We start from the raw sequence: 16,535 nt of genomic DNA on the forward strand, positions 1-16,535 counted from the left end.
CACAATGATTAAAACTTAAGTATGTGAATGCTGTACCCTAAGGAGTTCTGATGCTACATTTATTTCAGGTATTTGTATGATGATCATTATGGTGGTATCTGGAAACATTAATATTTCTCAAGTACTCCGGTATTCTGGAGAATATACACCATAGAAATACCAAGAAATAAAACATAAACAAATAAAACTGAACTCCTTGACTCAGGTCGATCTCCAGGTCTAGTGTCAGTAAATTAACTTTGGCTCGCTGGCTGGCTATTCAGTTGGATAATATATTTTCATCTTTCCAATCTCGCCCACCAGGCTGTGCCTTTAAAGTAATCTTCCTAACTCAGACCACCCCGCAAATGACTGGAAGATTAGGAACCAGCAGTGGTTCAGTTTATTAATAAAAGCAACGGTTTGGGGTACATATGTCTACCAATGATTCGTGGAAACACATCAGTGTAATTTCCACTGTTCGATTTCTAAGTGACCTTTTCATTTGTCAGTCTCTGCACTGGAGTTGTGGGCCAGGAAATGCACCATGCACCACTCCCACGTTAGTGCCTCAACAGAGTGTGCATTACAAGTTGCCCTTTTACACTGTAATTATCTTGACCTTTATTTTATTCTTAGTCTGCCTTTTAAAATGCTCTGGACATGGTCACTGTGACCCCATCACAAAGCGTTGTATTTGCTATCAGCTGTGGATGGAGAACTTGATACAGCGTTACCTAAATGATGGAGAGAGTAATTGTGGTGAGTTTGGATGGCATTGTGTGGTATGTTCCAAGAATGATTTCCCTTTCCTGTGTGTAGCAGTTCTGTAAACATATCTATGAATATTATGCATGCTGAAAGTCAGTTAACAATACACACAACTGTTCTTCCAGAACCAACCAACCAACCAAGGAAATGCAGTCATATGACATGAAAGAAGCAAGTGTGTATGAGCTTCATCCTGCACGTTGCCAAGCACTCTAGCCCAGTGGCTCTCAACCTTTCCGGTCTACTGTACCCCTTTTAGGAGTTTGATTTGTCTTGTGTACCCCCAACCCCAAGTTTCACCTCACTTAAAAACTTCTTGCATATAAAATCAGACACAAAAATATAGAAGTGTCACAGCACACTATTACTGAAAACTTGCTCACTTTCTCATTGCCATATAATTATAAAATAAATCAATTGGAATATAAATATTGTACTTACATTTCAGTGTATAGTATATAGAGTAGTATAAACATGTCATTGTATGAAATTTCAGGTTGTACTGACTTCGCGAGTGCTTTTTATGTAGCCTGTTGTAAAACTAGGCAAATATCTAGACCTCTGCGAACCCCCAGGGATACAGGTACCCCTGCTAGAGAACCACTGCTCTAGCCTGATCCATCAAAACACTTAGGGGCCTGCTTAACTTGAAGCACACGAACAATCTCATTGACATCAGTAGGACTTCTCATGTGCTTAACTGAAAGCATGTGCCTAATTGCCAGATGGGACCAGAGTGCTCACTACCTTGCAGGATTGACCTTGATGTAACCACTTTTTTAAAGGGGAAATTATTTTTATGTAACAGGCTAAGCCTAGAAAAAAAAGACAGAGGTAAAGCTAGTATAAACCTTTGTTACCTGGTAAAACTGTTGCTAATGTATATCGGAGAAAGGAGACCAATTTTTCTGGAATTATTTTCCCTCTTGACTGTTTACTAACATTTTTTTTCCCAAAAAAAGTTTGTCAGAGTTCCATTTTGTAATGTGCTGAACACCTCACTACCACTAACTGCAGTCAGAGTTGAGGGCACTCAGCAGCTTGCAGGACATCTCACAAGCCTGACACCTCCATGTGTGTGCTGTGACCCCATTACTGGCATTAGCAGTTACATGCACAGAAGGAAGGAAGAATACGCCTCACAGTTGGAGTTGTATTGCTTGTGGAAATGGAGAAAATTAGGAAATGAATAATGAAAGAAAATTAGGGGACTCTCTGGCTGTCCAGCCCCGCAATATTATCCTGTGGAAGACGTGCATGAGAGTTTAAAGTGATTGAGAATCTTCTAAGTCAGGGGTCCTCTATGCAGTGCCTGCGGGTGCCATGGCGCCCACTGGGACATTTTTGTGTGCCTGCAGGACACCGCGCTGCCGAAATGCCGCCGCCGAGTGCGGGCGCCGGAGAACCACCCACCAAAATGCTGCCGAGACGCATTGCCGTTTCTCAGTGGCATTTCGGCGGCGACGCTTCTTGCCGCTGCCGCTTCTCGACGGCATTTCGGTGGCGGGGTGTCCGGCGCCCCCCACAGTCTTCTGGGAGTAGCAATATGCTATTCCCACAGAAAGGTTGGGCACCACTGTTCTAAGTAATACTAGACGTTGTCATTTTAAAACATTTTTTTTCAAATTTTGCATAAGGGTTTTAGGAGAAAAATATAAAAATAGCTAAACGTTACTTCTGACACTTTGAAATTATTTTGGGCCAGATGGATGTTTCCGTAGATAACCCTTGTACTGAACCTGCTATTGCTTGGGAGTTTTTGATTTTTTGCTCAGGTTAAGAGGAACAACACAGAGATAACACCCCACAGGTTTCTTGTGGATGTGTTTTGTGCATCATGTTTTAATACGGTGACCTAGATAGTTGTAGCAGTAGCTACAAAATGCGTGTGTCTTATACGAAACAGCCTTGTCAGTTTTAAAAACTTGGCTTTTTTATTTGACCACTTTCACCATTTTCTTAATTGTCTTTATCTCACCTGTATTACAGTTACCTCTGGAAAATACAGTTTAATTGTCACTGGTTTACGTTTTATTGTTTGACAGGACTATCACTTCTCTGTTAGGCATACGCACGGCATACCCCTTTGACATCCCATTTGAAATCTCCTCTACTGTACTTAGTTTTCATAGCCTTAATTTAATTAAAATTTTCTAATAGCATCAGTTTAGCCAAAATACAATTCAATTCTCTGCATGGGACAGAGTCTCCTTCTTTTATGTTGAGAAATACATTACTCCTCAAGTAGTCTGATTGATTGATTAATTTCTATAAGATCACTCGAGGAATAAGATACTATTCCCCATGAGCAAAGGTATCAGAATCTGGACCCATGTGTTTGTACATAGAGTTGCCAACTGTCTAATCACACAAACCCAAACACCCTTGCACTGCCGTTTGCCCTGCCCCTTCTCTGAGGCCGTGCCCACTCCATCCCCCCCTCACTCACTTTCACTGGTCTAGGGCAGAGGTTTGGGGTCTGGGCTCTGAGCTGGGGCCGAGGGATTCGGAGTGTGGGAGGGGGGCTGAGCCTGGGGCAGGGGGTTAGGGTGCAGGAGGGGATGTGGGGTGCAAGCTCTGGGAGGGAGTTTGGGTCCTGGAGAGGGCTTAGGGCTGGGATGGGGGTTGGGCTGCAGGAGGGGGTGAGGGGGTGCAGGCTCAGGGAGGGAGTTTGGGTACAGGAGGAGGGTTCAGGCAGGGCATTGGGGTGCAGGAGGGGGTGCGGGGTGCAAGCTCCGACCAGAAGGTGCTTACCTCTGGCGGCTCCCAGTCAGCGGTGTAGTGGGGGCTAAGGCAGGGTCCCTGCCTTCCCTGGCCCCGCACAGCTCCTGGAAGTGGCCACCAAGTCCAGCCCTGTGTGTGTGGGGGGAGAGGACAGGGGGTCCTACACGCTGCCTGTGCTGCACGCGCTGCCCCCGCAGCTCCCATTGGCAGCAGTTCCCAGCCAATGGGAGCTGCAGAGTTGGCACTCGGGGTGCGGGCAGCGAGTGGAGACCCCCTGCCCTCCTCAGGGGCCGCAGGGACATGCCTGTCACTTCTGGGAGCGGTGCAGGGCCAGGGCAGGCAGGAAGCCTGCCTTAGCCCCACTGCGCCACTGGACTTTTAGCACCTAAAATCTCCTGGTTTGGCTTCACTAGCCTCTGGGAGATAGGCCCTGATTCCGGAAGACTCCCTGCAAAATTGGGAGGGTTGGCAACCCTATTTGTACATTGTCTATCAGAAATCCAAATAAATAAAATTAGCACAAAAATTTCCCCACAAAAATAGCACTGATCCTTAGTGCTACTTGAGTTCCAATGATAATAAATATAAATACCCTAGAGAGTGGCTGTAAAGATGGGATCCTGGGGTTTCATATTTGTTTTGTCTCTCTGATCCCATATGATATTTTCTCAGTTTCTTCATATGAAGGAATTCTTTTTCTAACGGCACACTATCATCAATCATGTGCCCTATCAGAGCTGTACTGAACCGAGGTACATATCTCACCTGGGTGAAATGCCCAAGCTGAAAAGAACCCAGTCTGACTTTCAGATCTCAGGCTGAATTTGCTGGGCTGGCAGGAGAAAAAATATATTTTACTTACAAATTGTGACTATTTGATTTGGAAGTCTACGTCTCAGCAATGATAAATAGGGACCCTGGTGATGTCATTTTTACAGATTCCCTTTTAAGAGAACAACTCTCAAGTTCCAGTCAATCTTAATGAAAAATGAAGTCACACTTCACCTCATGGGATCAGTTATTGAGACAGTTTCACTCATGATACCTTTGCATATCACTCTCTTGTTTTATTTTCTAGAATGGAGCATACTCTACGTGACGGTATCCACTTTCATTTTGGTTGTGCTCATGGTAAGCTTGGCGTGGCTCTGCATCTGCTGCTGCAAGAGGTATGTGTGTTATATCGTTTTCACTGCGGTATGTGTTTATCATTGTCACTGCACCCTATCCAACCCATATAGTCAGCTTCTCAGCATTAAACCACACTGCTCTTCTCAAACACACTACTGTCCTCTGTAGAGATTTCTTTCTGTCTTTTGGGTTAGATACTTATCCCATTGAGAAGTAGGACCTGTCCTTTGCCTGAGGTGCTCCTTGACACACTTTAAAAATAGTTATAAAAAGAGACCATTGCTGGAACCACCCACCACCTCTCCACCTAATAATTAATGTATGTCCTAGCCCAGCAGCTGAAAATATATTTAAGATCATTACAATCTTCCCACTAGAATCTTCTCAGTCTCTCACACCAAGATAAAGCCGTATGTCCTGGAGGTCACTTAACTACGGCTGTTTTGGACCGGGAGGAGGGAAGGAAACTCTAAAGCAGAGGGTACCTCATGGAGAATGGCCATAGCTTGGCAGGTTGGGTCTGGCTTAGGTCCAGGGAAACTAGTCTATACAAAGTATGCTAACGCTGTCTATCCCAGGAGTTTCTCCCCGCTTCCAGCTCTTTTTTTTGTCTGGCTTGTTAATATGCTTTTTCTGATCTCATTATCAGTCTCAGGTGTGGCTACACTAGAGAGACCACACTGATTTAGCTACATCAGCATCACTATGCCAGCATAATCCCATAGTGTAAAGCAGCCTACTCTGATGGAATGGATATTTTTCCCATTCGTATAGGAACTGCAGTAGCTATGAATGAGAGTAGTTATGGACAAAGAAGCATTCTTCTGTCGACATACCTGCATCTGCCCTGGGGGTTAGGTTAGCATAGCTATGGTGGTCCAGGGTGTGATGTTTTGGTTTTTTTCTCGCCCCTCACCGACATAGCTATGTCAACCTAACCTTTAAGCGTAAATCACATCAGCAAGACAATCAGTAATTCTCTCCCAAGTAACATATTTGTGTATTTGGTCCTTGCTGGTGCGAGTCATTGGTGTGAATGTTTTGTTGCTTATCAGACCGCCCAGCAGAGAGACAGTTTGTTTTGATGAAACAAAAAATGAATTGTCTGGGTGTTTAGTCTTCCCCAAAATGATATTTTGGTGAGACTTACCAAATATTATATTTTTTGAAAAGCTGTCCCCCTTGGACTACTTTCTCTGACACTAGGGGGGCTGGCGTTGGACCTCCCAGACTGGCATGTGGCCGGGACTGGTGGAACTCCTGCATGGAACTGGGGCTCAGCTGCCTCTGTGACTCTGTCCTCACTTGCCTCAGACTCTGCAGAGGGTATCTGACTGGTCCTAAAATCGACATGGAGAGAAGGGGCAGGGACTGTGGAGTGGGGCGCGGGGACAGAGGTAGGAGATATCCTTGGCCCCGTGGAGTTTATAAGAAAATGATGGCATGGCTTCCAGGGACTGGATTGTTTTTTAGATATCTTTATCGACATCTCAGATTAAATCAACTTGTCTGGAGGGTGCAGAGTCCAAGTTATTTTTATTACTGTTTATTTATTTAGATTGTAGTAGTGCCCACCACGTGCTACATGCTTATCAAACAGGGGAGATCGGTCCCTGCCCTGAAGAGCTTATAGTATAAAAAAGATAGACAGCAGAAAGGTGTGGGAAAAGGATACAGCATACAAGCAAAGTGATCAGTGATAGTAATGCACTTACTGTTAGATATGTCCCTGATTGTACATGCTAAAATCCCCTCCCCATTCCTCTTTCTACCATTCAACCCCCTCAGCTTCCCCCAAGCAGCAGTTCTCCACTTCCCTTCTAGTGTTCTTACTCTTCTCTCTGACATTCAGCCCCTTCCCTCCATGTGAACAAGCAAGTAACTTCGAGGATAAATACCTTACAGAAATTCATAGGGGATGTAGTTTCTGTAGGCGTTGTGGGAGAAGTGAACCTTGAGGAAGGATTTAAATGAGGAGACAGTTGTCTTTGCAGACCAAAGCAGTAGGGGGATTCCATGCCTAAGGGGAAATCTCCATTTTGATTGGTTATGGTTAGCGATGGGCCCAAACCAAACTTGGTGAAAATCCAGATCCGAAATCTTCTCTCTGTAAGGGCTAAATCAAAATGCTGGGTTTGGACACACCCCTAAGCTTTGGGAAAGTTTTGTCCTGAAGCCAAACTGTGTGCCTGAGGCCCATATCTAGGTAATATAGAAGTCTGTTCCCTAGTTAAGCAGGCCCAATTTTGCCCACTTTCTGCATATGAAAGAAAGACTTGTACTCAGTGGTGCAGATTCTGCTCCCATTTACCTCAGTATAAATCAGGAACGACTCTTGGAATCAGCGGAGTTATATCTGCATAGAATTGGTGTGAGGAAAATTGGCCTCTCTGGGTGTCCCTGTTCAGTGTATGTGTGTGAATTTATTTACTGTGCATGAGAACTTGATTTACTGGTGGTAACTTTCCTTTTAGCAGAAAGAGGACAAAGATTCGAAAGAAAACCAAATACACTATCCTAGATAACATAGATGACCAGGAGAGGATGGAGCTAAGCCCCAAATATGGTAAGATTTATTTTTTAATTGGGACCCTTTTTAGCAGTGGATCATTAAACTCCTATGTTTGTCTTAGTTTTTGTTAAAGTTGTTTACTACTTCTCATAACTCAAGAACTAGGGGTCACCAAATGAAATTAATAGACAGCAGGTTTAAAACAAAAGGAAGTATTTCTTCACACAATGCACAGTCAACCTGTGGAACTCCTTGCCAGAGGATGTTGTGAACGCCAAGACCATAACAGGGTTCAAAAAAGAACTAGATAAATTCATGGAGGATAGGCCCATCAATGGCTATTAGCCAGGATGGACAGGAATGGTGTCCCTAGCCTCTGTTTGCCAGAAGCTGGGAATGAGCGATGGGATGGATCACTTGATGATTGCCTGTTCTGTTCATTCCCTCTGGGGCACCTGGCATTGGCCACTGTCAGAAGACAGGATATTGTGCTGGATGGACCTTTGGTCTGACCCAGTAGGGCCATTCTTATGTTCTTAATTTGATGGCAGTTACAAAGTTCTCTTCCATACATATTTTCTTCATTTTAAAGGAAAACATGAAAACAACATTTTTTTTTTTTACGTTACAAAGTTAAAACTGCTTTCCTAACTAATACATAGCAATGTTGCATGTCCCAGATATGTCCCATTTAACTTCAGTGGGCTTTGGAGCATGCCCCTAGTTAACAGCTTCCCTTCACAAGGAAAGGACTTTAATTTTGATTTCCCTCAGTCTAATGGGGAGAAACTTTAAGTGCAGCGGAGGAAAACCTCCTGAACAATAGACATCCTAAAAAGTAATACATTCACCCAGAAGCACAGACTTTTCATTATCAATCTTAGAGCTGTATGTGCGGATAGATTTAATGGATTGGTTCAAGCTGTTAGAAAGGACTGTGTTGCGTGATGAGATGCTTTCAATGAATTGTGAACAACTGTAGCAAAATAGAGGCAGAACAAGGCACAAGGCACCAGCTGCTCAGGTGGTATCAATAGGTGAATCTCCATTGCGGTCACTGGAGTATCTGGCCCCCGATATTTAGTGTTTCTTTGTCTAATCTTTAATATGGATGGTGGTCTGAGTAGTTACTCTTAGAGGTAGTGCAGCACAGCATCACTGACTTTGCACAACACGACACAGGGGAGAGGTTACTAAATTTAAAAGTAAAAGTTTCTGGAGACTCTTTTTACTGCTTGATTTACTTTCAGGTATAAAACACAGAAGTACAGAACACAATTCCAGTCTGATGGTTTCAGAGTCTGAGTTTGACAGCGACCAGGACACTATCTTCAGCAGAGAAAAGGTTGAAAGAGAGAATCCTAAGAACATCATGAATGGTTCTGTCAAAAATGGAGTTTCCTTCAGCTATAGCTCAAAAGACAGATAATTGAATGAGTGTAAAATGAAAGGACATGCTGATTCGACACCCCAAGAAAGTGTTGATCCACCTTTTGTTTTTCAGAATCAAAAGCTTCCTAAAATTTATCCTAACAGCAGATGAGGTAAAATTCCAGTTCAGCGGAGGGGGGATTAAACAAACAACTAACTCTTGTCATTGGTGTCAGAAGCACATTTAATTCCTCGTTTGCTCTTTGCTGAACATTTATGCATAAATGTCAGCAGACATTTTTCCTATAGTAGTCCAATGAATCACTGCTATGACCCCAGCCAGGAGTGTTCTGTTACTAACAAAGGTGACTGTCTGAGGCTATATACAGGCTGTGTCTTTACTCTGTTTCCGTCACTTGGAGGAGCACTGTTTTATGTTATGTTATGTAGCTAATGTAAAACAGTAAAAGTTTCTAGCTGCAAAGAGCAAAGTTAGGCTACAAGCTCCATCTTCATATACAGTTTTTAAGTTGGATACAGAAAGGGGAGGTCCATAGCTAGCATTTTTAATACATAGTATTTACCTCTAAGCTCTGCTTTATGACTGTGGTTTTTAGGGTAGCATGCCTAAGGTGAAAATGCCTCTGGTTTTAAGGGACATTTGCTATCTAGCAGTTTCACTTAATCAGCTGCAAGCTAATGTGATACGTTTGTATCCTGTACAAAGCACATGCCCCCTATATTTACATCAAAAAAATGACAGCAGCGGAGGAATCCTGCCTTTTATTCTCTTCCGTTATGATGACTGAGGCATGTATTTCTGTTCCCTGTGGGGCCTGAAGACCCAAGCGAGGGGTATGTAATAAAGAGGAGAGAGGGGCTGGGAGGACTTAGCACCTGTATGCCTCCTGCTATGTGTTGAGCACCCTAAACTTCCTTTGGCTTAAATTGGAGTTTAAGGTGCTCAGGACCTTGTAAGATTGGACCCTTAATGCACTTAAATAGAGATGGACACTAGAATATGTCAGGCAGGGAGGTTTGTAATAGAGTTAGCATGTGTCAAGGCTGTTACTGAGCAAAGGCTTTTAACAAAGAGCCATATAGGAAGCAGGAGCTTTGATCGCACAGTAAGGGTTAGTTAGGGCTGACTGAAACTTTTGCTTGAATATTAGAGGGTTTTTTTGTTTACTCTTTGCTAGGGGGTTGGCTGTCTTGGGTCAGGAAGAAGGGCAAGACTGTCTGAGTTTTAGCTCACTGTTGTTCATAATTATTGTTCAGCACCCAGGTATAATTCAGGGGTGCCAAATTAGAAGCACCCCATCATGTCCTTGAGATCTGTGTAAGGAGAACCCAGGTGATATGTGGACTTCATTTGTTCATGGCTACAGTGGTGAGGGATACAGATCAGTCAGCTTAACTTCAGTATCCGGGAAATTCATTGAGCAAATAATTAAGCAATCAGTTTGTGAAGACCTAGAAGATAATAAGGTGGTAAGTAATAGTATGGATTTGTCAAGAACAAATCATGTCAAACCAGCTCAATAGCTTTCTTTGACAGGGTAACAAGCCTTGTGGATGGGGCAAGCAGTAGATGTGGTATGTCTTGACTCTAGTAAGGCTTTTGATACTGTCTCGCATGACCTTCTCATAAATAAGCTAGGGAAATACAACCTAGATGGAGCTACTATAAGGTGGGTGCAGAACTGGTTGGAAAATCGTTCCCAGAGAATAATTATCAGTGGTTCGTTCACAGTAATGCTGGAAGGGCATAACGAGTGTGGTCCCACAGGTATCAGTTCAGGGTCCAGTTTGGTTCAATATCTTCATCAGTGATTTAGATAATGGCAGAGAGAGTACACTTATAAAGTTTGCGGGCGATTATCAAGCTGGGAGGGGTTGTAAGTACTTTGAAGGATAGGATTAAAATTCAAAATGATCTGGACAAACTGGAGAAATGGTCTGAAGCAAATAGGATGAAATTCAATAAGGACAAATGCAAAGTACTCCACTTAGGAAGGAACAATCAGTTGAACACATGCAAAATGGGAAATGACTACCTAGGAAGGAGTACAGCGGAAAGGAGTCTGGGGGTCAGAGTGGATCACAAGCTAAACAGGAGTCAACAACAGTGTAACGCTGTTGCAAAAAAATCAAACATCATTCTGGGATGTATTAGCAGAAGTGTTTTAAGCAAGACGTGAGAAATAATTGTTCTGCTCTACTCTGCACTGATTAAGCCTCAGCTGGAGTATTGTGTCCAGTTCTGGGCGCCACATTTCAGGAAAGATGTGGACAAATTGGAATAAGTCCAGAAGAGAGCAACAAAAATGACTAAAGGTCTAGAAAACATGACCTATGAGGGAAGGTTGAAAAAATTTGTGTTTTTTTTTTTTCTTGAGTGGTAACAGCTAATTTATAACCCTTCATTATACATGTGTAGTTGGGATTATATTTTCCAATGTGCATTATTTTGCTCTTATCAATGTTGAATTTCATCTGCCATTTTGTTGTAATTCTTTGCAGTCAGCTTTGGATTTAATTATATTGAATAATTTTGTATCATCTGCAAACTTTGCCACTTCACTGTTCACTCCCTTTTCCAGATCATTAATGAATATGTCAAACAGCACCGGTCCCAGTACAGATCTTTGGGGGACCCTGCTGTTTACCTCTCTCCATTGTGAAAACTGACTATTTATTCCGACCTTTTGTTTCTGATCCTTTAACCCAGGGTTGGGCAAACTTTTTCGCCTGAGGGCCACATCGGGTTTCTGAAATTTGTATGGAGGGCCGGTTAGGGGAGGCTGTGCCCCCCCCCCGCCCCGCTTCTCGCCCCCTGACAGCCCTCCCCGGGACTCCTGCCCCATCTACACACACACACCCTCGCTCCCTGTCCCCTGAGTGCCCCCCACAGCCCCATCCAACCCCTCCTCTCATTCCTGACTGCCCCCCCCAGCGACCCCTGCCCCATCCAATCACCCCTTCTCCCTGACCGCCCCTAGAACCCCTGCCCCTGATTGGCCCCCACTGCCCCATCCAACCCCCCTCTCCTTCCTGACTGCCCCCCCCAGGGACCCCTGCCCCCACTCAACCCCCCTGTTCCCTGCCCTCTGACCGCCCCGACCCCTATCCACGCCCCGACCCCTATCCACACCCCCATCCCTGACCACCACCCCGAACTCCCCTGCCCTCTATCCAACCCCCCCGCTCCCTGTCCCCTTACTGCACTGCCTGGAGCACTGGTGGCTGGCAGCACTACAGCCGCGCTGCCCAGAGCACCAGGACAGGCAGCCGTGCCGCCGGGGTGGAGCTAGCCACACCACCATGCAGCAAGAGCCCCGCCGCCCGGAGCATTGCGCTGGCGGTGCAGTGAGCTGAGGCTGCGAGGGAGGGGGAAAAGCGGGGGAGGGGCCGGGGGCTAGCCTCCCGGGCCAAGAGCTCAAGGGCCAGGCAGGAGGGTCCCAGGGGCCGGATGTGGCCCACGGGCTGTAGTTTGCCCACCTCTGCTTAAACCAGTTACTGATCCATGAGAGGACTGTCCCTCTTATAAGAGCCTTGGTGAGGGACCTTGTCAAAGGCTTTCTGAAAATCCAAGTCCACTATATCCAGTGGCTCTCCCATAGTCACGTGCTTGTTGATGCCCTCAGAATTCTAATAGATTGGTGGAGGCATGACTTGCCTTTACAAAAGTCTGTTGTCTCTTCCATAACAAATCGTGTTTGTTTATGTGCTTGATCATTCTTTTTTTCACTACAGTTTCTACCAGTTTGCCTGGTAGAGACATAGGCTCACTGGTCACGATCTCCTTGGGTGCCCTTTTTACATATCAGTGTTAAATTAGCTACAATCCTGTCAGCTGGTACAGAGTTTCAATGACAGGTTACGTACTACAGTTAGTAATTTTGCAGTTTCATATTTGAGTTTCTTGGGTGAAGACGATCTGGTCCTGGTGACTTATTACTGTTTAATCTTCTACTGACACATCAGTGTGGGATAGTACTTCAGATTTTGTGGTTAAAAAAAAATAGCTCTGAAGTCCGTATCGCCCCCACATCCTCTGCAGTGAAAATCGATGCAAAGAATTCATTTAACTTTTCTGCAATGGCCTTGTCTTCCCTGAGTGCTCCTTTAGCATCTTGGTATTCTAGTGGTCCCCGTGTCTGTTTAGGAGGCTTCCTGCTTCTGATGTACTTCAAAAAATTCTTACCGTTAGTTTTTGTGTCTTTAGCAAGTTGCTTCTCAAATTCTTTTGTGGCCTGCCTGATACTTGAACACGTAACCTGTCAGAGTTTGCGGCACCTTCCTATAATCTTCACTAGGATTAGACTTTCAAATGGTAAAGGACGCCTTTTTGCCGCTAATGGCCTCCACGGCTCTGCTGTTTAGCGATGGTGGCATTCTTTCTGTCCTCTTATTATTTTTTCTGATTTGTGGTGTAGATTTAGTCTGAGCCTCTGTTACGGTGTTTTTAAATAGTCCTCATTCTGCTTGCAGGCATTTGACCCTTGTGACAACTCCTTTTGATTTCCATCTAACAAGCATGCTCATTTTTGCATAGTTCCCCCTTTTAAACTTAAATATTAATACCTTTCTGGCTCTGAGGATTTGTGATATCAAATGTTAATATCATCAGTGGTCCTTAAGGCTAGCAGGACTTTTTTGTCAGGCATTCAGGACTGAATATAACAAGCCCTGGACTTTGGATCAGTGTAATTTTTATTTCTAAGAATGCTGAATTCCTGGAGTCTCTGCGCAGGCAATTCCCAGAACTGGGAGGGCAAGGCTATTAACTGGTAGGGTTAAAATGCATTGGTGGAACTGAGTGGGGAAGTCTGACTATTTTTATGGACTGTGCTGGACTTGAAGCACTCAAGACTCTGACAGACAAAATAAAAATATTAAAAATGCCCCAGGGTGCTGGGAACTACTCAGAAAATTCCCACACCTACTATACAAGCAGCAGAGGGTTGCGATGCTAACGCTGTACACGAAAGCATCAATACGTTAATAAGGACAAGCATGGCAACTATATTCTTGCCCGCATCCCTTTAAAGTTAAGCCCTGAGTGCAGCTGATATATTGAAGATGCTCTCACTCATTACTATAAGAGGCATTTAATAAGTCCACACACTAATTGTTGCGCATGGGAGCATCCATACTTACAGAACATAAAACTCCACCACTCTAAGCAAGCTAAAACCTCTTTTTACCATGGCAGACAAAGTGCTTCTGCAGTATGAGGTGAAATTTAGCTGGACATATCTGACAAGAACAGTAAAAGCAAAGCCTCTGTCTTCTAATTCAACCCCTGGATTAACGGAGCTGTTGCTGATAGTGTTAACTGTTGTCTGACGGTCATGACTAAGTTACATTTGACGAGGCCAGTTATCTCATTTCTTGTTTCGCACTTGTCAGATATATTTCCAACTACCTTCTGGGAGGACAAAAGGAACTTTATCAGCCTCATTGTCAAGTGCACCAGATACAGCTGTAGTTCAGGGACCCCTCCCACGCGCACACTGCCGTGTTGCCAAACATGCTTGCCTATGCGATGCTAATTTTATTTTATTCAGCAGATTGTCTTGAGGAAATGGAACTGCACACGCTCATGCAGGGGGGTTCATCTGCAGGGGCTTTAACAACACAGTATGTCTTGTCTCCATTCTTTATTCTACCCCTTCAAACCTGAGAGCAGCTCAAAAATGCTAGAGCTTAACATTCCTCAGACAGCTCTGGCCTTCTTCAAACAATCACAGGCCAAAACCGTCAGGCCCCCCCCATTCAAGCAAAATTCTTGTCCAAGTTTGTGGGTGTATTGCCTGTATAACAAGTGTGGGTTTTGATCTTTGCTATGTTGAGATGACAAGGGAATAAGTTATAGTGACCTTGAGTTTTGGGTGGTGATGGAGCAGAGAAAATGACAATTGTCATCTGCTGGACAATGTATGGAAGACTGGTCTGAGAAATAGAGATGAATGATGAGTATCCCTCTAGGACAGTGGATCTCAAACTTTTTTACTGGTGGTCCCTTTCACACTGCAAGCCTCTGAGTCTGACCCCCCTAATAAATTAAACATACAGCTTAATATATTTAACACCATTATAAATGCTCAAGGTGAGGAGGGTTTGGGGTGGAGGTTGACACCTCGCGACCCCCTGAGGGGTCCCAACCCCCAGTGTAAGAACCCCTGCTCGAGGAGAAGGATGAGTGGGATAAGAAAGTGGGGATGGGAGGTCCTAAAGCATAAGGGAGAGTTGTACTTTAGGATTCCGAACACAGCTCAGTGTCAGATCCAGGTGTAGCAAGGGAGAAAAAAGCCCAAAGGTTTGAAACTGATAGTACTTTAAATGAAAATACATTTCCCTGTAGCATAGGCAATGAATTAAGTGAAGTCAGCCACAAGTCAGTACTTTGCCTCTGTATAGAAGCATGGTGCCCCCTGTGTGGGTGAGCTACTGCAGACTTTCTAATAGGAATCTGTCTCTAGAAAGTGTTATATATTGCAAATGATAATATATTATAACTGGAACCATTTCTGAAGTGATACTATTACATTTATGTAGCCCTCCTAATAAAGATCTGTCTTTCCCTCTAAGAGGCTCGGTCATGTGTCCTTGTGGCTGTTGCATTCTTCTGTATCTGAGGTTCAATTCTGAGGTCAGAACAGTATAGTAAAAACAATTACATGCTTTAGCTTTTCTGTTCATACATCAAACCATAGGAATTCAATTGTTTTTGACCCCTCTTTGTGCTGAGTGGCAAAGAAAATATGAGAGGTAGGAATGAGTTCAGTATATTGAAGAAGCGGACAAAGAAACCCGAAACTCAGATTATAATTGCAGCTCTCAGAGAGGGGCTGTCTGTCCTAGGCTGTCTGTGCAAATAACTGATTTTGTTGGTTTGCTGGCAACTACATAAAAAATCGGGACAAAATGTTTTGAGTCAGCCTGACAACAAAACGTTTCTAAGTTTTCAGTGAATTGAAATAAAAATATTTCATTTTGTGAGACTGAATGGTTTTTTTGGGGGAGGGGTCACAGTGTTTATTATTGTCTTTAATAAAATTGACAGACACTTCAAATCAAAATGTTTTGCTAGCTGTTTAAATAAAGCTTGCTTTCTTTTTCACGAGCTAAGTATCGTTATGACAGAGTGCCCTTTTCAGATAAATGGAATAGCCCAATTCTGTCATCCCCCTGGACATGTGGGTACAAGTGGCAGCTCCATGCCATGCTACAGGTAAGAGGATGGAGTAGTTATGATTCTTAAGTGTTCTGTACAGTAGCATGGCCTGTAGCCTTCTGTATAACACTTAAGCCAACATAATCCTGCTTCTCCCTTTCCTCAAATACTAGGCATTTCCAACTCGGCCAGGAATTCTGCAGTAGGGCCAGCTGCAACAAGTTTTGTCTATCCTAGCGTTGAAAAGTGACTTTGTTAAACAATGAAAACATAAGATTCCCTATTTTTGCCTCAATTACAGATCAGATTTGTTTATAAGTAAAATGTCCTAATTGCCAGCTGTGCAAGCTCAGGCTGAGATCTGAAAACCAAGTCAGTTCTCCTTTTCCATGTGCTATTGGCCACATTCTGCATTCATTTACACAAGTGCATCTCCATTGTTTTCAAGAGGATACACATGTAGTTAATTGTCTTCCACAGGGTTACATTTGATCCTATATCTGTAACTTAATTAACAATTCTGCTGATGAACAGAAAGGAATAAGACCCTGTATAGCTTCCCCCCCAGATGCTGTGTCTCTGTAATACTAAAAGGAGTACATAAATCCCCCACTCTTTTCATCCATCACTACAGCAGCCAGTTATGATGCTGAATACACCCTGGGAACAGAACTGCTCAGTAAGAAGGAACTACTTTTACAGTCACAATTCAGAGTGAAACCACTTTCAGGTAGGAATATGCTCAGGTGATCAAGACAGCATGACCAGATCCAGTTGTTTGGAGACAAATGCTGCCTCAAAGTTTCCTAGGGAAAGGGGTCTTGGATAGGAGATTCTACTGACAACAGCTAAACTTTAGCCTCT

General features: G+C 43.8%; 1 protein-coding gene across 3 annotated transcripts in view; it reads left to right on the top strand.

Annotated features, from left to right (window-relative positions):
* KIAA0319 (KIAA0319 ortholog) overlaps positions 1-11,265 on the top strand; it is an 83,067-nt gene extending 71,802 nt beyond the window's left edge. For 2 of the 3 annotated variants that reach the window (XM_074944773.1, XM_074944771.1), the window contains 4 exons: positions 619-741; positions 4,553-4,643; positions 7,080-7,171; positions 8,368-11,265. In XM_074944773.1, coding sequence (XP_074800874.1) covers positions 619-741; positions 4,553-4,643; positions 7,080-7,171; positions 8,368-8,546 — 485 coding nt within the window. In that variant the 3' untranslated portion in view covers positions 8,547-11,265. The remainder of the gene's footprint in view (positions 1-618; positions 742-4,552; positions 4,644-7,079; positions 7,172-8,367) is intronic. The other variant, XM_074944772.1, reaches the window with a different exon arrangement.
* Positions 11,266-16,535: the final 5,270 nt, after the last annotated feature.

This window comes from Natator depressus, chromosome 2 (genome assembly GCF_965152275.1).
Source record: "Natator depressus isolate rNatDep1 chromosome 2, rNatDep2.hap1, whole genome shotgun sequence".
NCBI lineage: Eukaryota > Metazoa > Chordata > Testudines > Cheloniidae > Natator > Natator depressus.